The sequence below is a fragment of the Pezoporus occidentalis genome, unplaced genomic scaffold (genome assembly GCF_034315485.1).
Source record: "Pezoporus occidentalis ecotype Australia unplaced genomic scaffold, CSIRO_AGI_Poc_V1 ctg115, whole genome shotgun sequence".
Lineage (NCBI taxonomy): Eukaryota > Metazoa > Chordata > Aves > Psittaciformes > Psittacidae > Pezoporus > Pezoporus occidentalis.
In genome coordinates, this window is record NW_026912940.1 from 1184072 (window position 1) to 1208738 (window position 24667).

The following is a 24667-nucleotide window of genomic DNA, read 5'->3' on the forward strand; positions in this document are numbered from 1 at the left end:
TGCTGATGCAGCAACAAGAGCTGCCGAAAATAGAGTGCAGAGGAGAGGAGATGGGCTGAGAAGTTCCACTTCATTAAGCAGATGGACTTAACCTTCTTGAGTCCTTCCCTTTTTTCCCCTCTCCCTGGTCTTCTAACAGTATCCCAGCAGACATCCTAACAGTATGTTCCAGTGCCAAGACCTCTTGGGAGTCTCATCCACATGTAACTTGGTTTCAGTGCCCATTCCATGGTCCCTGTCTTGGGCTACCAAGGGTGGCTACAAAGCCTGAAGGTTAAGTCCTAGACTTGGAAAGAAATTACAACTATTTTACCCAAATTCCTGAGTTTTTGCTGGGAAACGTTCATGTTTGCTGTTTACAGGTGCCAGTTAGAGTTGGCTGGAGCCGGTTTCAGTTGCATGGAGTAACAGAGTAAATGTAAAAATAAATCCATATGCCATGGGTCAGAACTAGTTTCCTGAGATACATAGTAGTTGAAGATGTCTCCAAGAAAATCTAGACCTGAAAGATCAACACTGTCTCCTGTGCTGTGCCTCATATCCTGGATTTATTGTTCTGTGTTTTATGATATGGAAACCTATTAAATACAGTATCTTATTTGATACCTTCTGTTCTAGCACAAAGGCAATTTTGTGAGAGGTTACACTTAAGATAAATAATTCAGCTGTCAAATACCTTCACATTTAATTCAGTTACAACACTTAATTTCTAAATGTCAAGTGAGTTCTGATGAATTATTGCTGTTCGTTTTCTTGATTTGTTCTACAGCCTCTTCTGCTGGCACTGCAGTTTGAGGCAGATCTTCTCAAGTATGATTTTTTAATTTTTTACTTATTTTTTTCCCCCCCACTTTGAGAACCTGTTGGAGTTTCTTGAGCAAATGCAGATAAAGAAGAAATTTAACTTTCTACTGTGATTTTATCTTTTCTAAGCACTATTTTTATACCTTGCTCATCTGTTGGCTTTGCAGACTGGCAGTTTTCCTGCTCTTGGTGTTATTATTAGCTTTTATGCCTCTTACAATTTGTTTCTCAAACTTTCTTGGCCTGCTTTTCTGTTTTTTACATTTCATCTGTCAGAGTTTTTGTTCCTTTGTATTTTCTTCACCTGGAACAACTTCAGCTTTTTGAATTTTGCTCTGAAACAGTGGACAAAATGGGGACTGATGGCTTTATCAGGCTCCAGCTATGGGCTCTGTTAGCAGTACGAGTACCTCTGTTGAGGGAAGGGTCCAGTTCCACTGTCTTTGCATGGCTGCTTAAGGTTCTGTTCCCCTCCCAGCACCTGAACTGGAGCCCTGGGAACAGTCGAGCTACTGCTGCAGGGGGAGCCCCTGGTACTGCTCAGCTCCTTCAGCTGTGACAACCAGTGCATGTCAAAGCAAAGGTTAGCTGATTAAATGAAAAGAAAGAAACCATCTCTGCTGCAAACTGTGTCCTTTTGCAAAACTTTTGTGAGCACTGCAGTGTGTGTACAGCAAATAGCAAACAGGAGTACATCCCCTGCTCAGTGACGTGGATACCTATAGCATTCTGAATTGCTTCCTTATAGCAGCCCTCATTGCTGCAGAGCAGTGAATGCTGAGTCTGAAAACAAGTAGACAACACACTCCATTTTTATCACCTGCTTTCATAGCCAATTTATTTCCAAACAGTATGGTTAACTTACAAAACTGCCAAAATAAACAGGTAAATTGTGAAACAGTGTAATCCCTGCTATGGGAATAAGTAAATTAAGTGCAGTAGTTTTTAAATTGAAGAAAAGTTTATAAATGTCTTCTGAGGTTAGGAAAACAGTTAAGTACAAAACAGGCAAAATTATCACTCTCCTCATAAAGAAACCTGTCACTCGTATATTTGTCTAACATGTAACTCTAGAAATCATAAAGAGCCAAAAATGTGGGCATCTTTGCCAGTTGTGTCACTGGAGAAAGAAACTTGAAGTCTTTTCTTATATGTGCACCTATACCAGTGATACATGGGAATGTTTTCCACCACTTGGAAAGAGAGAAGCTCTGGAAGGAGAGGGCTGATATCAAATATTTTTCTGCTCTGGATTTGTCAGCAGGGTTCTGGCAGGTGCTCCTAGAAAAATAGCGCACACATTTGTGAACATTCAAACATCCCCACTGATAGATGGCATTTCCACAGACTTGTTTGGGTTTGCTTGGAACCTGAAGTGTTTTAATGGAAAATGCAGAACGGGCTCGATGCTATGGAGGGTAATGTGCTCTGGGTAAAAACAAAGTGAGTTGCCTGAGCAGACTAAAAGAAATATTTAACAAAAGAAAGAGAAAGGATGCTCAACTAAATCTGAAGGGGACAAAAAAAAAAAAACAACCCACCCAAAACATAAATCCCATGTGATGAAAATAAAGTACCTGGGAGAGGAGGAAGCACAGGTGAAGCTGATGTTTTACTACACACATGTCCCAGCCCTGGGAATGCTGCTGTGTTAACTTGGAAGGGTGAGCTTACTGCCTCCAGTAAGCTGCTGTAACATGTAGCCTGATGCTGTTGTGCCAGATGTGCCCAGTGCATACAGTGTGGTACAGTGGTGCATGAGATAGTAAAGAACTGAGAAACTGCAAAAGGCGCTGCATTCTTGAGGCATTTAAACATAAAATAAATTGGTCTTGAGTATTTCTAAGGGAGGCTTTAGCACATACTTCTAACTCTCTGGTCGTAATTGGAGACCAGTGGTTTATGTATCCCAGCACTTGTGAAGACTAAATATTGGCTTCTTCAGATGGTGAAATAGACTTTAGTCTTGGTCCAGAAGTACTAAGAGTTTTAGGTCTTTCTTTATGGAAGCTCATTATTAGCTGAAGTTGGCCGTAAAGGATTTATGTTTATTATTGAAAGAGGCTGGTAAACATCTTGTCATGAGATTAAAGAGCATTGTTTTCAACCACACTGTCTAGATCATTTGACAGAAAATGCAGAGGAGAAGACTTCAGCCTAGCTTATGTACATGTCAATCTTATAAAATAAACAAAAACAAACTAAAGGAGCTTTCCAGTTTCAGGCAGAATGTGAATTGCCGTTACCAGATCTCTGCTCGAGGAGGAAGTTCAACAGGGAAAGAAAGAAGTATGAACAGTGGCTGGCACATCATGTTCTTGGATGCTCACAACTGCCCAAGGGAAAGGTATGAGTTCTCAAGATCTTTTGTCTTTAGGTACAGGATGGTGTTCCATATGCATTTTACAGGAAAACAGGTTTAAAAGCATAAATGCCAGTCATTTAAGGATCAAAAAAATCAATAAGAATGTTGTATACTGATGCAAATTAATAGTAATAGGAAAGGTCTTGCTGGGAGTTGTTGCGTGCACCAAAAATGCTGTGAAAGATTCTGTATTTTTCCTGGAAAACTTACAAAAAGATTTAGTTTGCTTGCTTTCCTTGCTTTTGTTGGGGAAAAACAGAACAAAACAAAACCAAGTAAACAAAAAACCAGAACTGAACCATACTGAAGCATTCTTCCAAGAATATTACTGTTTTTTGCCTCAGGTGGACTTGCTAGACTTCCCATGAAAATACTACAGCTAAGCAGGTGATCATGAACATCAAACTTGATCCTTCTGCAAATAATACACCTGAAACAGTTTTGTCTTACAGCAGATGCAGTTCATTTGGCATAAATTTAAGCTGTTTGGTTTTCAGTCCTTTCTAGATTCTCCTATTCCTTATGTAATAGGATGATTAATACGTTTTCAAAGCAATAAAGTGATATTAGTCCATGTTTAGTGTCGTTACATTTCAGAATGGATCCAGTAGTGCCTGGCTTTCCACTGATAACTTTTTTTCTAAAAGAAATTATGCTGTTAGGAGCCAGTACCACAGTAAGCACAGACCTGCAAGATAGTAGCATCTGCAAGATGTAGAGTTGGATAAAGTGAAATATAAACTTTCAATTATGTGGCTCACCTGGTAGGGAACTCTTGAGACCATCTGCTACAACATCACAAGGGCTCTTGCTTATGGCTCTTGGGAAACAATGATATCATCAGCAGTATTGTCATCTCAAAGGCATGCATGCTACAGGCACCTGGGTGACATCCCCATACAGGAGGTAAGGAAGGGATGCTGTACTGGCCTTTTTTTCTATGGATATCTCACACAGGTGATGTGTGCCTCAACTGTACCATGTTGAGGCAACTAAGCCCCAAGAGACAGCAGCACAGCAGGAACAGCACTTTCTCCTCCCTGGAACAGTAGCGTAAGCTGCAGATCAACACAACATGTCAGAGACTCTACGTTCCCAGTATGTTTTAGTTAGCACTAGTGATGTTTCTACCATTACGTATTATGTTAATTTTCCCTGTTAATTCTTGCTTGTGTTGTGTCTGGCTCAGAAAGGAAAATATGTGTGGGACTGTGCTTTTGACTTCTGGTTTGAGCCATCTGGAACAGGTTAGTATAGCGTTGATGTTATGAGATAGCACTTGTAATTCAGACAGTACCTGAAGCAGGCCTCAGATAATGATGTTATGTAGTCTCCTTTGAAAAAGGAGAGGGAATCCTCTGCAAACACCAACAGTTTGAAATTCAGATTCTTTCCCAGGAGGTGGAAGAAACAAGCCCTACTCTTTTTCAGGCAGAATTAGGGTTTGAGACCAAGTTTCCTATGTGCTTAGTGCTATTCATGTGGTGGTAGGGTGAGACGTGTGTTTCAAATTGCTGCGTGTCTTGTGTTATACCAGCATGTGACAATACAAAAGCTTGCTAATTTGTCAGTCTCTAGGATCACTTATACCAATTTCCACAAGCAAAAGCCAACTTTCTCATGGAGCTTAGGTACTATCAAAATGCAATCATTCCAGTAAATACCCAGCAGTTTTGCTCTAAGCGCTTTACCAGTTTTGCTAGTAGAAAATTTGGTTCTATAAGGTCTGATAGGAGCAGAATGGATGTTTTAAGCATCTAAAGCTTGGATATATATGGCCTTAAAGTGTCAGTTATTGCCAAATTCCTTTAATGAATTCAGGTCTGTATGGCTGTGTAAAAGATGCCTAAGATTTGTCACTCAAAAAACATTGGGCTTGTACCCCTACTGCCATACAGAGCTGTGTGATTTCACTGTGCTCCCACAGTTTGACAGTGTCCTTGAGAATGTTCAGAAAGGGTGAATGTTCCTTCTAAATGAAGTAATAGATTTTATAACATGGGGGGGATATTTGAGACCACTGAAGCGAGAGTGTTTCTAGATGTGAAGTTTATCCACCATTTTAAGCATAAATGGTGAAGGTGTCAGAACATAGTGCTGAAAGATATATTGAATTATCCATGCTTATATAGGGTGAACAAAAGGGGGTTTATGTACCATAGACTTCTTCCTATATGCAACTCTTCCTGTCAAGGAGAGTTGTGAGAAGGGTGTGGCTGTATCTCATTACTTGGTGGCTGATGGTAGTTGCAGAAAGGTGCTGCAGAAATTGGACTTAGCCATAATATCAAATCTTTTTATTTAGGAACAAAACCAGTCACCACACTGTAAACTAGCCCAAGCTGTGGTTTGGTGCACTTCTTGTACTCTGTCTTTTTATTCACCCCAGCTGTCAGATGGAGACAGGAAAAATCAAAACATTTGTATAGTTTTCTTTCTTAAGGGAGCCCCTTAGGTGGTCAGGTCTGGATTCAGCTCCTGATTCCAGCGCTGGAACACCTCTGCCAGTTGGCTGATGAATCAGAAATCTTTAGTCTGAGGCAATTCTTTGGGAGCAAACTGGTACTGCATTCTTCCAGTGTTTCTGACATGCGTACAATGATTTTTCTATGCAATGGTGAGAAAAGTTCAATGGATCAGCAAGTGAAAGATAACAAGTATGTGCAGCAAGCTCTTCATCTACACAAATGGATGCTCCGAGCATGTGTTTTGCTGTAGAGCTGTTTCAGTTATCTTCACACACCTAATACAGAGCAAGCCCTGCTACTTTTCGGCTTGTTAGCTCTCCAGATCACTGAGTGTATTGAGAAACACTGGAGTTATGGAGTAATGAGAACACTCTCTGTTAGCCTTCTGCCACAATGAAAATTTGCTATGTATTTCTTGTCTGCTTTCTCACCCATGACAAAACTTTCCTCTCACAACATGCCCAGTGACCTTCTTCAGAAGTCCCTTCTGTGAGTTTTTGTTAAGCTCTGGGGAAGTCTATTTAAAATTGATTTTTATTCATCTGCAAGTGTATTGGTTCTCTTTGAATAATTCTAGGAGGGTGTGTAATTTTCCATACGATACAGGTGAGGCAAAGAAGCCATTGAGAGACAAACTTTCAGAAATGGCACTGAGTGTCTGATGCTGTCATTTTGGACAGTTGCAGGCAGTTAACAAGGTACAGAGCTGTTGCACTTCCCATCAGCATCGATATGACTCGGCAACCCTGGAGCACCTCAGCCTTTGTATCTTCCCCTGGGTATCCATGCTTAGAGGCCAGTTTTATGAATATCTGTTGTAACAACTCTGTTTCTGAATCTGCTATAGAGAGGGATGACAGATTTTTGTCTGGTTGGGCATCTCACGTTCGTTAGGAATAAAGGATTTCCTCAAATGGAAAACTCAACAGAATTTTGAAGTAGTCATTTAATATCTGTGTCTGTATTCAGTTTCAGTGTTCATCTTTGGATCTAGCATAGACCTGCAGCATCTGATTGCTTACCTCTCACATCTCATAAATGTTCTGCTTGACATGTTAAAGGTCTGCTTGTGGCAACACTGCAAAACACCTGACAAAGTACTTTATTTCCTTCCTCTACAGTTTTAACTGGAGATCTGCAAGATTTGTCTTTCCTGAGAAATACTTCATTTTACAAGCTGCTCCCTTAAGCATGGGGTCAGTGTTTGCAGACAAACCATTTGTTTTCCTTTGAACTTTTAATTTGTTTATTCCTGTTTTCAGATAATCCCCAAGCAATATAGTTCCTGTAGCTGCAAGCGTCATGAATTCAAGCTATTCACCTCCCAGAGGGTCAGACCTTTCATCAGTATGCCATTGGCACGAAGCAGTGAGTGTTGCATATTCATTGTCCGAGACACCAGCTAGAGGGCCTCCAAAAAGCCTGACTTTTTTTTTTGTTCTCAAAGCAAGGAAAACAATCCCTTCCCTTCTCCAGTCCCTTGATAAGGGTTTCTGTCCAATAACGGTGCTCTCTGCTCTGAGGCACATTTAACTGTGAAGTTTGCAGCGGGAGAGGCTTTCCTTCAAGCTGTTAGTGTTTCATCCTGGCAGGCTCCTCGAGGTTGTTGTGAGGAGTCTAGCCAGTTGGTGAGCTTTGTAATCTAAACCAGCTGTCCCAGGCTGAGGCCCCCATTTGCATTGTTTAACATACTTAGAAAATGAAGTGTTCATTTTTAACATTCCTCCTCCAATTGGTTTAATGCTGAATTACAGAAGAGAACTAAGCAAAACCAGGTGCTTTCTCTGTATTCTCTCCAGTGTCTGAGGAGGTACAGACGGCTCCTGATCTTCTCCATTCCATTACTTGCTATTTCATTCTTTGGACTATAAATGACCGACGAACTGAAGTGCTAGCAGAGGGTAATGTTTGGAAAAACTTTTTAGTTATTCATCAGCACAGACTCTGTTTTTTTTCCACCTTTCCCTAACAGTTTTGGACATGCAAGGATTAAAAAGGTAAGTGGTATGCATGCAACTTCTTTGCTTACTGAAGGGAAACCTGCTTGTGGAAAAAAGCTGTGGCAGGGATTCGGTATGCCAATCCACTTGCTAAAGCCATTTGCAAAGAGACGGGATCTCAGTGGTCAGAGGTGGCGAAAGACGATCTGTCTGTTATTAAATCTGTGCTGTCTCTGACAAGTTTCTTCTTAATCTGTGCGTATACCCTGCGCTTTAGGAACCCCAGCATCCGCAGGAGTGCTGAATTGCGGCAGCAAATGATCCCACTGGCTACAGTGATTGATTTGAAGCTAATTAGTTACTATTGCAGAACTTAACCACTAGTTTAAAATATTTTGCCTGCTGGGCAAGCTCCTGTGACCAGCTGCATGTAGTGTTGATAGGTTGTGCTGTGCATGTCTTAATAATTCTTGAGGGGATTTGAGATCTAAAGTAATGAGCAAATTGAGATGATGGTTGGAGGCAGAACACATAAGAGGCGGTAAGGTCACCCCCCACCAAGAGAAAAGAATATATTATCTTGTAACAATGGAAACTAAGACTGTCTAGAAATGTATGTGTTTTGTCTGACCAGTTTTATAGGGGATTTTGTTAGTGTGCAGTACTCTGTAATAATGTAGAGTGTAGCTCAGTTGCTAGGTGTTAACATTCAGCTAAAACCTGGTTTATTTCCTTTTAGTGCTGTTCTTGCTATATGCAAAGTGAGTACAGTCTTTGTAATGGTGCATGCTTTAAAATCTCTTAAAAAAGATTTGAGGAATCAGTAAATGAAGTGCAATCCTAAATGAGTAACGTTGTACTTTGAATGCTTTCCATCCTACTCCAAGGAAAAGTCTGTGCAGAATTTGCCTTTTCTTGTCACTCAAAAGCTGCCAGCAAGCACATTCTGTCTTCGTAGCACTACGGACAACCATTTTAGGGTTTATGTTTACTTTTCAGAGCTTGTGCCTGTCTTCTCATTTAAAACAAATTTGTTCAAATGTGTCTGTCACTGCTTGTGTGTGGTTTTGTCTGATGCATTTATAGGTCTTGTTCAAGAGCTCAGTTTGCACTGGAAATCAGAGACAACTCTGAGAGAAAGTTGGCAGCTTGCTTGGGTAGCAGAGCTAAGGCTACCTAAAATATCCCTTGCTTCCTGTGCTAGTTTTGTGGGAACATATTGTATACAATTGCCATTCAGAACTAGAATCCAAGATAAGCAAGATGTGGGTCTAATTGTATTGAGAAGAAGTTTTGTATGAGGCAGTGGCGAAACACTGAAATCCATAGTACACAGAAAAAATAATTTCTTATTATCCTTTCATGGGTTTCAGTCTCCTGGTAAATACTTGGAGGTAAGAGCTTAGTTGACCAGAATTTTTATGCTCTAGGTAAGGAGTTCCAAAAATAGCCTCAGAGCTCTGTTATAAAGGGATCCCCTTCTTTCAGTTGCAGTGAAGAGACCCAGTAGGTCCCACTAGATGCTAAGATGATATAACTGTGGAAGGCTTCACTGAAGATAGCAGCTTCTAGTAGCTGATGAGCTGGCACGGTCTGTCTGCTTACAGAGCGACGTATTGCTCAAGATTGAATAAAGGGACAGAATCTGGCCCTAAGAAAATGGATTAATCTCAGATATAGTCTCCTGGGGATGAAATGCGGTTTAGCGGTTAGAGCAACTGGCTTGGATTCAGGACCTCCTGCATGACATGTCTGCAGTCTTGCCAATGCGTTGCAACTGTGAGTTTAGGCAGGGCCTGTGCTCTGGTTTACCCGTCTGTACAATGTGCATAATGTGCAAGAAAAGCTTTTATATTCTCAAAAGGAAGGTGTCAGAGAGGGGCAAAAATGCTCACTGAATATTGCAATATTGCACACTTGTTCGTTAAACAGTTGTTGCATGGGGTGTCATACAAATATAGGTTAGTTAATAGGCATGTACAATCTGATTTTAATCCTAGTTGCACAAAACCATAGTATATTAGTAACTCTGAGATCCAAGTGTGGCCCACAGTTGTATTACTCCTCTCTTGAGGCCAAATTTATGTTAGCAAAATGCTGTGGAATATACTGAAATGTCACTAGAAATTAATTTGCTCATGCGTATTTGATTCTACATAATGAACCTGGATATTAGAAGGTTTTCAGCCTATTTTCTATGCACATTACAGGATACTGACTGCTTTCACACTGGCCATCTGCCTTTCAAGACCTGGAAAAGCACAGGTGAGAGGTATACACAGAGATCTATGTGCTGTTTTGTACTGAAGTGCTGTATGGCATGAGGCTTAACTGGCTAGCAGGTGAATAGGAATCTTTGTGGTCTGGGGTTTACATGAAAAGGAAGCTGTGTGGTCTAAGGGTTTAGAGGGGAGAACTTGGAGCCAGCGATATTCTGGAGTTGAACATGGACTGAGCTTATTGACTCAACATTGCCAGCTCAGCAAGATATCCCTGTAGAAACCTGGAACTCACTGGAAAACCTGATTCTGCCTGTTACCTGAATGCTTCTGGAAAAGGAAATGAGAAAAGCCATCCCATGAGACCAGGGACAGCTCAGTTCTGTGGTGGGAACATCCACTCTTGGAAAACTTATTCATATAAATAGGTATTTTCTGTCTACAGCAGGATCTTGTTTTAAGACTGTTTACTTTTGGACTGTGATCCTGAATGACTGTATCCTAGTTTTCATTTTAATTTATGCCTGATACCATTTTTGTTCAAGAGGCAGGGCTTTTGAGGGTGGATGGAAGTAAAGCAGTCCAGTTCCTGAAATAGCAGAAGCATTAGTTCTTTGTGTTCTTGGGTTCCATGTGGACTTTAAATCAGGAGAAACAGTTCCCAAAGGCATGTTAAGTTTGGATTCCTAGTTGATAATCCAGATATACTCAGTGTCAAGAGCTGTGTTTCTAAATACCTTTGCCAAAAGTCTCTGAAATGTAGCTGTTTGGTTTTCTTTTTTTTCTCTTACATTGAAAATTTCCTGCACATGGCATGCTTATGGATACTTTTGTGAACATGTCTGTATGGGAAATGCTTTTCATGCCCCTGGGGAATTTTTGAGATGTCTTTAAGGGTTTGTTTTTATAATTTGAAAAACGTTTCCATTGTGATTTTTATAAAAACATCCTGTACCATAAATTGATTTTTGAAGTCTAAGCAGAAAGCAACTTGAAACCAAAATTGTATCAGTGACTTCTTTCTGAAGATACTGAAACTGGTCATTTTGACAGTATTGGATCCTTTTCTAGAATAAAGTTCTAGAAAGTTGTTGAAACCAGTTCTACAGCAGATTCAGTGCTGAATCATCACTTACTGTCCAAAAGAAAATAGTTGTGTTAAAAAGTATCTTAACTTTTCATCCTAACCTAGGTGTAGTGTATGCGGCACAGCACAGAAAAGAGAACAAAAGGTAGATTACATACATTCTTTAAAACGTGAGGCTTTCCACAACATGATGCCAAAACATTTCAGAATGCCAAAATAAATGAGGACTGAATTCCTTCATGCTTGTTTGACACTTCTAACAGTGGGTTTGTGTATTCGTATGTGCAAGTGGCAGGTGCACTCCAAGCAGTACCATGTGTTTCACTTCATGTTCCCTCCCTAGTTCCTGCAGTGGTCTGCTTCCACTGACTTATCCCTCTAACCCCTTGTCTCCCACCTACAACTTTGCCAAACATGAACCAAATACTTTACTCTTCCACTGATTTCTTCCACAAAGTCTAAAACTAAGTGGTTTTATCATTTAGCAACTGCAAAAAAAGGAAGAATCTTGAACACACTCCATCCCCTGGTCACTTCAATGGTTCCTGGTTTTTGGGTATCTCATGCTTACATTCCTTAGTATAACCTATTAACTGTCAGGCTCCTGTGCTTGTGTCAACTGATTGTTGTGTAGCTGAAGACACAGTCAAAACCTAGGGAGAGCAGGGAATCGTTTTAATGGGCTTTGATACTAGTCTTCACTAGGATTGGCTTAGAAATGCTGATGACTATTGATGAGGTGCTGAATACTCAAAGTTTCAGCCCTGATAAAGACCAGCACCACAGGATAGGAAGGAGCAAAGCTTCCAGTAACGTTGCATGCCTAGAACATGTGTCATCTAAAGATTTATTCTCTCAAATTCAAAAGGCTTGGTATAAATGAAAAGCCTTAGTTTTATTTTATTATTTTGTTACAACTGTTCAGGGGCTAGCATATGTTCTGAGACCTCAGGTTCATGCCTTGCTGGTTGTCCTTTGGGGTAGGGACTTCATTTTGGTGTACTGTAAAGTGCTGGACAATTGTGCTAAACGTAATAATCCAGATGAGCATTTGATTCTGCAACTCTCTCATTTTACAGTCACTGACTGTCCTTTGTTTTCTTATTTTAGCAACAATGCACTAATGGGTTTGACCTGGACCGTGCCTCTGGGCAATGCTTAGGTAGGACTTTAATTAAATCCATACATTTAAACGGAGTTCAGAAATCCTGAATTGACTGAGTTTACATTGTGCTGCTGCTAGTACATTTTAGTTGAAAGTTCTTGCTGTTTGACAAATATGTGTGTTTGTGTATCTGTATATATAAATATATACATATATATAAAAATATGTGTTTACATAGCACAAGTATATAGCAACATTGTTGAGATACTAATAGGCTGTCAGTGATTCTCAAATAACAGTGTTGCATTTTGATGAGAGCTCACTCTAGTTGCCCAGTGACAAGGGTCATTCACTCTTTCTCCTTCAGTCAGTATTTACTGGCTTTGTTGGAAGCCTCCACTTGGTGGCTCAGAGAGTCTACCACTTCTCAGCGTTGAAACTCCAAGTAAATTGTTAAGGCAATGTAGGGAAACACACACTTTGACCTATAGCATCTTTTTATCAATGGCATTCATTTTCCAGGGCAGCATTTTCTGCATGTATTAAAGTCACTCAAGCAATAAGGAAAAAAACAGAAAAAGACTGCTTGCCCTGCCATAGCAGCCTACTGCTTCTGTGCCCCAAGAACCAGGCAAATGCTCAGCTTGACTTGATTTCTATCTTGATTTCTCAGCTTGATTTCTATCTTTCTAAATTTAATTCAGTGATGATCTCAATCATAGCAAGAAGGAGGTCTGAACCATGTTGCCAGATCTGAACATCCCTAACTTCTTCTGTGGGAGGAAGCTCAGGAGTTCCAAATCAGAATCCAAGTTTCACAGCTGGGCAAACCAAACCACCAGTGTTTGAAATCCTGATCTGCATGTTGTGGTTTGGACAGACCCTTTAGCAGAAACAGGTGGTAGCATGCTGTAGTCATGTGTAAATCAGTGCTTAAACTGAACATATACAGAATAACAAAGCAGGCTTTCCTCTCCTCCCCTCTACTAAGTGAAGTAAAGCAAGTAGGATATAGGATATGTTGAATATATGGGATGTTTCTTGGTTTAGTATGATCTGACTTCAAAGTGAGGCTCCACAAGGAAGGATTAGCTTTTCCATTCAAAGAGAGTATCAAATTTTTTAGCAAAGTCTTGAGAAAAATGTTAACTATTTTTTGATAGGTCCTATGAAGAAGCAATCACTCATTTCACTTTTGCAATTTCAATCCAGATATTGATGAATGTCGAACTATTCCTGAGGCCTGCAGAGGAGATATGGTGTGTGTCAACCAGAATGGTGGCTATTTATGTGTACCCCGAACAAACCCAGTGTATCGATCACCATATCTGAACCCTTATTCAAATATTTATCCACCGCCCCCAGCACCAGGCCCTGTTCCTAACTACCCTACTGTTACAAGACCTCTGATCTGTCGATTTGGTTACCAGTTGGATGAAAACAATCAGTGTGCTGGTAAGTAGTGGAAACATTTGTTCTATGCTTTTACTTATATTAAAGCTTGTCTGACATTGCAGAAACAATTGTCCTTTAGTAATTGAATCACTCAAGCCCAGTGTTTTGAAGTTCAGCTACACTTTTTTTAAAGGATGTGAGCTGTACGTTTCATATAGTCATTACTTGATGCAAGCCAAGATAAGATTTTATTATTTAATCAGTCTTATTATTTAATCAGGAAACCCACTTTCATGAGAGAAGTAATGTTTTTATGAGATAAACAACCGATTGATGGCAGGGGATTTGTCAGTGCATCAAAGGCATGCCTTTTATTCTTATGATTCTGTCCTTGAGAGAGAAGGTGGCTGTCCATTTAAAGTGTTAGATGGGGACTGAAAAAACCTTGATTAAGTTGTTGGCCATATGTGATAGCTCATATGTCTGGACATCAGTCTTCCTCCTTTAAATGGTATAAATAAGAGTGGTTTCCTCTCATGCTTTGCGTTCTTTGCTGAGACTATAATCCCCTTGGAGCACATATGTTTCATATCTAGAGGGTGGTACACAACTGTTAGCATTACCATTGCCTTAATGACTATAGACTTCAGCTGAGACTGGAACTCCCTGTTGAAGGCACTGCATCAAACAACACAAGGGGAAAGGATCACTGCTCCAGCAGAGCACTGACTTTGTCTTAGCACATTCACGTTCCCCATTCTCAAATAAAAAAAAAACAAATAAGCCTATGAAAAATTTCTTGTGTTGGTAGTTTTTCTACTTTTGCATCTTTTGCTGGGTTCTGATTCCACTTACTCCCTTTTGTACTTAACTTAAATATAAGCTGCTTCTGTGTTACTCGAATTTAAGGAAGATTTAGATTATACCCCTTTGGTTTGCTTCATTTGATAATGCCATGGTATGAAGGAGCAGACAGAAAACTTCTTAACCAAACAAAATAAATCCCACTAGCCAAAATATTTATTTTGATGCCAAATCTGAAATCAAGAGCTCAGGATCAGTGATCACTGGTGGCTGCTCAGGGTAAGTGCTAGAGATATAGCCCACGGGTCTACCACAAAGTGAACCTATAGCCACTACCACCACTTACTTCTGTGTCTCAGTTGTCCTAATAGTAAAGTTTTTTATCTGTTATCTCATGTAGCTAATTGTCTGAAGGCTTTTATCAAAATCTGTTTTGAAACAGGACTGGTCTTTGACAATAAAAATTGCCCAAAACACAGAAGATACAACCTTTCAATAGAGAACATTGCCTGTCTTTAGACTAAGAACTGCATTTAACTCAGAACGCTTCTTTATTGAATGCTGCTGCAGAACGATACAAGAGCTAAAACTGACTTGTCTTTTGGGCTAATTCTGCCCTATTGTTTGAAATTTCTGGCAGGACGTGGTTTCAGATGATGTACTTTGTTTGCTTTCTAGTGAGGAGACCATGATGCTTCATGGGAGATTTAAATTCACAGACTTCAGGGCATTTTTCTGTATTTGAATCATTGCCTTCGTTACATTTCAAGGTGGGAAAAAAAGTATTTTCTAACCAGCACTAGTAGTAATACCTACCGGAAAAAAAAAGCAACAAACAACCTAAAACAAAACAAACAAAAAAACCAAAACCAATCTGTCTGGGGATTTTTTATGAGGAGTTTTGAAGTCCTGTGATAACTGGTAGGTTTGCTGTTAAAATAAGCATGTATGCTCTTCAGTCATTTGAAAATTGAAGTAGTCCTTCTCATTTTAGCAAATTGATCAACCTCACTTATATATCTACTGGTTTGTACATTTCTGGGAGCGTTTTCAATTTGCTAATTTTGATGTAGATGAATCAGGAAATGGGGCAGTTAGTGGAAAAGAAGTGCTGAAATCAAAGTGGAAATGAAACCCCTCTGTTGTCTCTGGCATGTCGCATGCAAGCCCTGCTAATCAAAACAGGTGGATTTTGGGAACTTTGACAGTGGACCTGCCAGCCTGCGAAGGAATATATGTTCCTGTTCATGCTGGCAGAAATGCGATGTTTAATGCTTTCTTCAGTCAGGGCTGTTCACTTCTGTCACTTTAACTTTCAAATATGGGAATTTAATTGTAAGGGAAAGTCTGGTGAATAGAGACATTAACGAGAATAGATGGGCATAGACAGGCTGCTGTTTGAGTGCCGCAGTTAGCTGGGAGCAGTTTTAGAAAGTCTGCATCAGGTTTGAATTTGGCCAGATGATGGATCATATTTATGTTAAAGGAAGAAAAACAAAACTTAAAGAAAACAAGACCTGTCAGAGGGAAGGGGTCTCTGCTGGGGTTAGATTTAATTTTTCATTCAGTGAAACCCTCGAGAGACATGTCTTGGTGCAGGATTTATTTTTGTACCTAGTGTGCACTAGGATGGAAAGTGTGGACATGAAGGAAGGTATCTCACTGCAGTGGTGGTAGAAAGGCCTGATCCCCTGTTTCCAGAACTTCTGGTGCAGTTAACAGGGTGTTGTGCTCTTTCATTCTTGAAGTCCTGGAGATAAGACAGCAAGGAACCTTGTCAGGATCCTCAGGATTTTTGTCCAGGTCTTTCAAGAAAGTCTGAATCACATGAATTATTGGTCTATCCTATTATAAGCTGATTATAAGCATTGCTCATGTTAATGATATTTCAGCTGCTCTGTGCTTCCCCGCTTGTCAGAATTCACAAGCTCTTAGGATATGAAGCACTTTGAGGGTTAATTTGTGGTGGAATGGTTGAAAAGAGTAAACTGGAAGCTATTTTGCCCAGTAGCTGAGCCACTATATAACTCACAGGTTTGTTACGTGGTGTTCTGGCACCTGCCTTGCAACACCTTCTTTCCAAATAAAATCAGTGACAGGTATTTCCATCAGAGATGATGAGACTTTTTGCTATTGACGTCAGGGGAACCAAAGCTATTCTAATGCCAATGTTTCTGAGAAATTTCCATTTTTTAACAGAGCACACATTTTTGTCTAGTCAGATATGGGGTTATAGGTCTGGGCTACATCTTCTGTTGCTAGGCCAGCAGAAATCTTTACTTTTTCTTTGCATTCCAGTCAAAACAGCTTATTAAACACAGGAACCTTCTCTGAGCTCTGAAGAGCTAGATTGTTCAAAAGACTTCCAAAGTGAAACAGGGTTAAAAATTAATCTGAAAGCTGTGAGATTCAACAGGCTCTTTTCCGTTGTTTGGGTTTGGGTTTTGTGTGTGTGTGAGTTTTGTTTCTCTTTTTTGTATTGTTTTCTTTTGTTTTTATCCCCTCTTTGCTAGAGGTAGAAAGGCTGTGAGAGGGTTGCTCTGTCACAGCCTGGCATCTGGCCTGCCTGCCAAGGCTTCGCATTCCCTGGCTCTTAGAGGAATGGGCATCCCTGGTGGTTCACATGACATTCCCCCTCTTGGGCTGGTATTTCCAACATGGCAAAAAGAAAAAAGACATTTAAGCCATTCTTCTCCCTTTCAAGCTTTTTTACCTCATCCTTTCTGCCCTGGAAGGTTCGCCATCATGTTCACCACTCCTTTATCTCCAGATCTTGTCCCATGTGAAAACAAAACCTTTCCTGGCACAAGTGACACCTCTCAGTGAGAACTTTGCCCATTCCAGTGTCCTCTGCTTGGTGCAGAAGTAGCTGTAGTCATTTGTTGCTAGAGGAATATTTTAATAATTACTTTTTAAATCTTCTGTGGGTTTAATTCCTGCTACAAGGCATTTTTACCTCTAGAGTTGCTGAATGCTTTATCTTTTGTATGTGTTTTGTATGTGTTTTTGCATGTATTGTGTTTTCAACAGCACAGGTTAGGAATGATGTATAAGACAATTAACACTGGAGTAAAAGACCATATACAGGAAAAGGCAAAGAACATCTAGCACAAGAGCACTTCTTGAACTGTTTGTCTTCTAACGCTGCGTCTCTATAAATACAGAATGGTTAGTCATAATAATGACTTTTTGTTCAAGGAACTCAGTCTAGTAACTATTGGCAGGATTAAACTGGAGCGAGGGCCCATGTTCTTGCATTATACATTCATAAGCTGAGAGCTCTTTCCAATTTCCCTTCACTCCACCTTGCTGTTTCCTGTTTTACAAAGATTTTTAAAACATGCCTCAAACACAGATCCTTCTGGACATTGTGGAAAGAACTGTAATGGGTGGGCTCCTATTTTCACTTTCTCTCCTATTAATGCATGTGCACAATGTGGGGAGTTGATGGAGGTGGGGAGGCATCTAAGAGAGTTGAATGGAGGGATTGGAGAAAGCAGGCTGCAGTCTTCTCTCAGACTACTGCAGAGAAGTAGACGTTAGGAAAGATGCAAGCATAAGGGAAGATGAGTATGACCTAGAGACAGAAGGAAGGGAGGAGGCCTGAGGAGTTAATTACAAAAAAAAAAAAAAAAAAGAAAAAAAAAAGAAAAAAAAAGGCATCATTATTTTAAAAACAAAAGCTGAAAGGAAGAAGCACGAAACCAGAGGGAAATGGAAAGATGTTTTTTCCAAGAGAGAATTGTTTTTCAAGGCCTCCTCTGTGGAGCAGTCACCTCATCTGTGGAGCAGTCATTGCTTCAGCTTTCCTCACTTCACAAAGACTGCCAGGACCTCCTACATTCCCTACCTACAAGTCCCCATTCCTACGTTCATGGAGCAAAACTCCTTCCTTCAAAACATTACCTTTGCACAGATGGGTTTTAGATCATTATCATTTATATTGCAAGCATACCTAAAACCCACATCCAAGTGTGCAATTATACTGACCTGCTCTGTGCACAACCTCATTAAGAACAGGCTATGCCTAGATGAGTTTTCAAGCAAAATGAAAGAACCAGATGTGTGTGTGTGCATGTCTTGGGAGAGGGGAGGGAAATGAAGATACAGGGAACTGAAAGGAGGTGCACAGGTCTTGTGGCAGGCCCATGGCTATGCTGGGGGTAGAGCACGGAATTCCTTATTCAATGGCTTACCTACTAAGTCAGGTTGCCTCCTAACAGTGACTTTTCTAGTGACCTCTCCGAGCATATAGAAACAGGAGAAAGAAAAAGAGGGAAATGCAGCAGGGAGATTATGCCCTAGAAGGGGATTTGTAAAGGAGAAGCAAATGTAATCCATTCCTACCATTGCCTTTTTAAACCCCATTTGGTTCAGCTCTGTGTCCTTTTGGTCTGTGATACAATCTCTTCTGCTATTCCAGAGGGCCAGTTCCTGAAGGCTATGCATGGTTCATGTTAGGGCAGCACTGCCATCATATCCAAATTAACTAGGAAACACAAAAAAAAAAGAAAGATTGCATGAGAATAGGTTCTGAAAGTGGTTGAGTGCAGTGTCCTGAAAGGATATGTAATGGATAACAACTCCTGTTTAAATTAAGGGCCATGATATGTAGCCTTTATTTATAAGACGGTTTTCCTTTCAGGTTTTGTATGGGGAAATATAAATTCAGACTTCATGCTGCCATAGCAACAGGAAAGTTGCTTCTGAAGCATTTCAAGAAGAAGCTGTAGTTGGTGGCTGAGGCTTGGGTTGGAGGATTTTGCAGTCAGCTCTTGACTTCGTAATAGATAAATGTGCTGGGTATTTTGGCTTTTCAGGTCTTTCTGTGTAAACTGAAATAGTAATTAATTTTCAGGATTGTACCACGTGTAATTTCATGAGTAGGTGATAGGTGCTCAGATAAATCCCTGACAAGAATCATATAAAAATATATAAACAGGAGAAAAAAGGCCTGGTTTAATAAGCCTACAACAGTGAAGCTCAAAGTGAGTCATGTGGAACTTATTTACTTTCCTAGAACACTAAACTGATTGGAAATTACTGGGCACTTTTGTCTATGTTTCTCCATAGATCAGAGGAGAGGGGTGGTCACAGAATTTAATCAGTATCTCCCATCTACTTCAGGAATACTTGTGTTACAAAAGCTTTAAATGATTATTTGATCCTAAAGTTTTTCAGTCACCATCTACTTACACTGTACTCATTTCCTGTTTTAGCACAGTTCAAGATGGTTGACCCTTGGTTATCTAATGTAATGAGACTAGACAAGTCAGGTAAAAGAAATACATGAAAAATACAATCTATGTACATTAAGAGAGAAGACCATATGCCAGGGGACTAATGGAAGAAGGATCATTATTGTCATAGAGTACAGGCATATTTAACATAGCCCTGTCCCATTGAATAGACCCTCATTGTAAAGCTCCAGAAAAACATAACTCTTCTGGATCCAGCCTCAGTGCTTCTGATCTGATGGTCTTATCTATTGACAAGCCTTCATAAAGGTAATAATTAATTGACCATAAAATATTAATGGGTAAAACCATACATCTGAAAATATTCAGAGTTCTTTACTCCCTCAGGAAACCATTGCACAGCATGGAGGATGGGCCAGGGCTGAGGAAAGGCAAGATTCAGTCTCTACAGTAGGGTCCATCGGTGGGGTCATTCCTACAGAAATTTGGCCATCGATAAACATATCCTCCCCTAGCAGAATCTACCAAGCAGAATGAGGGTGGAAACGCTGCTTTCCACTGAAGTGAATCCATTTGTGGAGGGGCAGTTGGCTTGATAGGAAAGGTTGCTGTGTGTATCTGTCTGTAGCAAGGTAAACTGAGCCTTCTGTGCCTTGGATTATTCCTTCTTTCATCCCTTGCTAAGTGCACTGTGGGAGGAGTACAGTCTGGTGGTTAAAGCACAGGCAATGCTTCTCTTATTTGTAAAGTTTCTACTGCTCACAAAGGCATGAGTAAAATTGAACCAAGAAATACAACATGCAAGCCAAGAAGGCTGGCATGTTATTAAGAAAACTGGCATAGCTGTACTGGAATGAAAACCAGCAGGCTCCTGGGTATAGCAAAGTGTAAGTTCAAATCCATCATTCTGCATGTCAGTGCCTTTCAAGCATCTCTGACTGACTGTATTTATGTATGATGATGTGAAATGGGAAAATAAAATGAACAGAACTAGAGTATGGCCACAACTGTACTTGACTGAACAAAAGTCATCCTGTGTAGATAGCTACATAGTCAATTGGATACCAAAATCCCTTAAACCTCTCATTATGGACCCCATTGATTTCAATGAAGATTTTAGGATCTGAGAGCAATTCTTGCAGTGAATTTATTAGGTTTAAATTAATCTGTCTTGAGTCTAAGCCACTGAGCATAAGTAGCTTATGGTCAGGAGATTGTTACCATATTTTCCTCCTGCTCATCTCCTGATACCCTGATAAGAATTTCCTAGACATTGTGAGGGACAAATAGGCAGCTGGTTAGAAGATCACCTTATAATTAAAACCTGTGGCCACCTGGGGAATATTTGATTATACTTTCAACTTTAGCTTGAGCTAAACTGATTATATCTGGAAATGTCTTCACCTGCTTATTAGTGGTGATTAAAAGTTTTCTAGTTTCTTCTGTATTGAGGCTGGGAGCCAGGAGGGAGGCAGAGTGGCATATGGAGGGGAACAACTGAAAGAGAATGTGTCACGTTACAAAGCACAACTGGTTTGTATGCAGAGATAGGGCATAATCAAAGAAAAAAACATCCATGTCTTGCTAGATGTGCGGGCCACCTCCAGACAAAGGAAGGTTAAAATCTCTCTGGACCGTGATCTCTCTATTTCATGATGTGTTTCAGTTTTCCCTCTTTCATGCAGTTGTGTGACACTTTGGTATACAAGGTGGCAAGAAGCCAGGAATTCCATCTCCCTTGTGTTTTGTAGACTGCAGAGGGAAAGGGTATGCAAGTGAAAGAGGGTTAATTGATACTCTAGATTTTGGTTGGTTTAATGGCCTCAGTTAAGCTTGGTCTCTGAACTGGAGGTTATTGGGTGATGGGCTCTGAGCCAAATAATACACAGACTTCAGCTGTCCCCAAGAGCTAGTTGGCAGGAGGTTATATCTGACTCACTTCAGAGGAGCAGTAATCATGCCCAGCTTGCCATATCTGCAGGCATGTGCTGGCCAGGACAGGACTCTCACCCCTGCTGTTAGTCTCAGAATGATGCTGTAGACTCACTGCTAACAGCAGTTTGACATATGGGGCTTTGTGGCTGCCTTGCCTTTATTCTGTCTTACCTCCAGGGATTTCAGCAGTGCCAGATCAGTTAAAGCCACTATGTACCTATTAGCTCTGTCTGCTCTGGAGCAGATTTCATGAGCTTTCCTTTATGGGATAGCTGTCATGCAAGGCAGTCCTGCCAACTAGACAATTACAGGGCTTGAAAGAAAATTAAGTCACTTAATGGTGCTGGAAGATTGACTGACTTCATGAGCACCCTTCTCCAACATACTGGCTCAGTGGCTTCTCTCATTTTCCTATGGATGTCTGTTTCTGTTGTGGATGACAGTCCATGTGTAACTTTCTTCTGGGACCCTCAGGGATTCTGGTTGCATGAGTGACACCTTCTCTACCTCCCTGTGGCATAACACGCAGAGTTCAATATGTGGTAGATAGAGTGTTTCTCTTTACCTGAAAGGCTTATTTATTTTCAATGCCCTTCATAGCACCGGCACTCTGCTTGGGCCTGTGTTAGTAATTGCATGTATTTGCAGCACTCAACAGTGCCTAGAGATGGCAGTGTTCTCAATGACTTTTTAGTCACCGTTTTTCTTGGCCTCTCCCTTATATTTTTTGGGTCAGCTTTGTTTCTTTTCACTTGGTTCCAGCCTGAAATTTGCCATGGCTATATGTCACAATCAAGATGCTAAGCCAAAATATATAGAAAATATGAATTGGCTGCTTTGACAATATAAATCAGCCAGATGGTCCGTATGTTTTGCCAGACTCTATAGGCAGAGGTAATGTGCTGGCATTGCTCCTTTGTCTTGTCCCTGAGACACTGGACCCATGATGGAGCTGCCACGCAAAAATAGAAGAGCTGTCTGATGTTATGTGGTGTTTACCATACTCTGGTGCCTTCATCTGCTAATTGACTGGCTTCCCATTTTAGTATTTCAATGAGATGAGAGATTTTTTCAAAGAAAATAAAGCTACCAGAAGATGAATGGGAGTTACACATCAGCAGCCCAACTCAACACAGTAAAGCCCTTTATGACAGTGCAGTGTATCAAGTTATAAAAGAATACAGTAGGCATGTTGCAGTGGAGGAATAGTAGAAAATATATCAGCAGGAGCATTTAAAAACTGCCTAAACCAATTGTTAACAAGAAAGAGCCTTGCACAAGTTGGGAGTGAGATAAATGTTATCAAGATCTTTAAGTTGCTGTAGTTTCAAGTCCTTTGATATATTTCCAGCTTCCACTGTGCACTGAGGCACAAAAGAAAACTGCTTGCTTTATCTAACGCTGCAGAGAAAAGTTCATAGCATGGTTAAGAGCTGCCACCCATTAAATAACAGTTATTGTCACTATGGTGGAACAATGCAAAGCTGAGATAGCTTAAATGGGTAGCCAGAAATCCCCTTTCTGAAAGACGAATCTCAGAGTAGTGCAGAGTCAGTTTGCCAGACTACCACTCCTTGCTCCTGGAGCAGGAATTGGCCCAGGGGGAGGACATGTGGTCTGAAAGCTATAGCATGCTTCTAATTTTCAGCTATTGTAACCCCTGTGGGGAATCCCAAACTAGGCATAGGCTGGAGGAGCCTTGGATCACACTCATGTATTTCAATGGTAGACTGGAGCAGTATATACAACACTTGTTGCCAGCAAAGCATTAAGCAATGCATCTGGAGCTTTAATTCAGAAGCAGATTGAAATGATTTTAATCAAAAGTGGAGCTGATGAAATAGCAGGCTGATGGAATAGCCCAGGACTGTGCACTTGCGGCTATCATTTGGTTTCATGCAGTCATCCCAAAATCGTGTAGCATGCCAGTTTTAGGAAGGAGGTGTTCCTCCCCACTAAATCAGTGCTATTTGAAGATATGGCTTTGTAAAACCTGTATTATGTTATTCAGGTAGTACATTGCATTTTGGGACAAAATTCTCAGTGGAATCAGTGATTTTATCCCTTTTTTTTTTTTTTTGGTTTGCAACATGACATTTGGTTCATTGACATTTTCAAGGTGTTTCACTAGACACAGTTGAAAAGTGGCATAAGAGAATAAGACTTTTGTACAAGGTTTCAAATAAGACTTCCAACACTGCTTATGATCTTCATTGAAAAAAAGTGGAAATTTTACTTCATATTCCACAAGCAATTTTGCAAACCTGAGTGTAGATTTGAGCCCAGAGTCCTGTGGCATAAATGTGTCCTACAAAGACTGGAGGATACCTCTAAATGCAATCAGGCAGTTTGCAGTAATCCATTAATGGCCCAACAGGCTATGCACATTCTGAAGCTGATAAGTGATGTGTTCTGCTACAAGATACAAAAATACCATCATGTTCTTCTCCACCCAAATGCCAAGCTGACATCTAGAATCTTGGGATATGAAACTGTCTTGGAAACACATGATCCATCTGTGGTTCATTCCCTCTGACCTGGGGAGGACAGGAAATGCAGAATCAATAATTTTCTGCAGTATGTGATTAGAGATGGTTAGAAAGACTACAAATGGTAAAATGCCAGTCATGCTAAGGATTTGCAAGGCATGCTTCTGTGCTGGAGATTGTGCCTTTTAAACTATGCCTGCTCTCTTGCATGACTGAATATGACCAGAGCCCTAGTAATAGAGGCTAATAAAGGAAAGTACTATGATAAAGGAAAAATGTAATTTAGTTTTTCACTACAGCAGGCCCACATGATGGAAAATTCACTGGGATGTGCCTGCTGGACAGTAAGAGCAGGAGTTTGTTCCAGGAATAACCACAGATGTGAAATGTTCCTGCTGGTTGGGAATATCGCCTTTTTTGTTTATTTCTCTATGATTTTTTTTTTTTAATTACCTAAACAGATTTTTTTTCAAGCCAGGCGACTTGGAATTGAACCATTTATCTTAGGAATACTCAATGTGAGCATGTGTCTTTCTGAGCTTTCATGGATACTGCGAGAGGTGGTGGGACTGCCTGTGACGTTGGTGGTATGACTGGCCCCATGTTCAGCCTTTAGCGCTAGTCAGCAATTCCTGAATTCTGGTGCAAAGAAGCTAGACTTAACTTGAAGCTCTGGGGACAAAAACATGCAGACCTGTATGTGTGAGTAGGGAAGTCCTGGTTCTAGCTGTGTTTCTACATCATCCTGTGAAATAGTTCTCCCATCTCAAGAATTTCTAGTAAATTAAGCAGAGATTCACAAAACGTTGTCACTGTGATGAACTGCACTGATATAAGGTTTACAATTAATATCTATGT

At 40.4% G+C, this 24667-nt stretch overlaps 1 protein-coding gene across 2 annotated transcripts in view; it reads left to right on the plus strand.

The window, feature by feature from the left end:
* Nucleotides 1-7125: 7125 nt before the first annotated feature.
* The window catches only part of FBLN5 (fibulin 5), a 50101-nt gene continuing 32559 nt past the window's right edge, over nt 7126-24667 (plus strand). Inside the window, exons 1-4 of one of the 2 annotated variants that reach the window (XM_062637795.1) lie at nt 7126-7634; nt 9788-9842; nt 11994-12045; nt 13201-13443. In XM_062637795.1, the coding sequence (XP_062493779.1) occupies nt 7618-7634; nt 9788-9842; nt 11994-12045; nt 13201-13443 (367 nt within the window). In that variant the 5' untranslated portion in view covers nt 7126-7617. The remainder of the gene's footprint in view (nt 7635-9787; nt 9843-11993; nt 12046-13200; nt 13444-24667) is intronic. The other variant, XM_062637805.1, reaches the window with a different exon arrangement.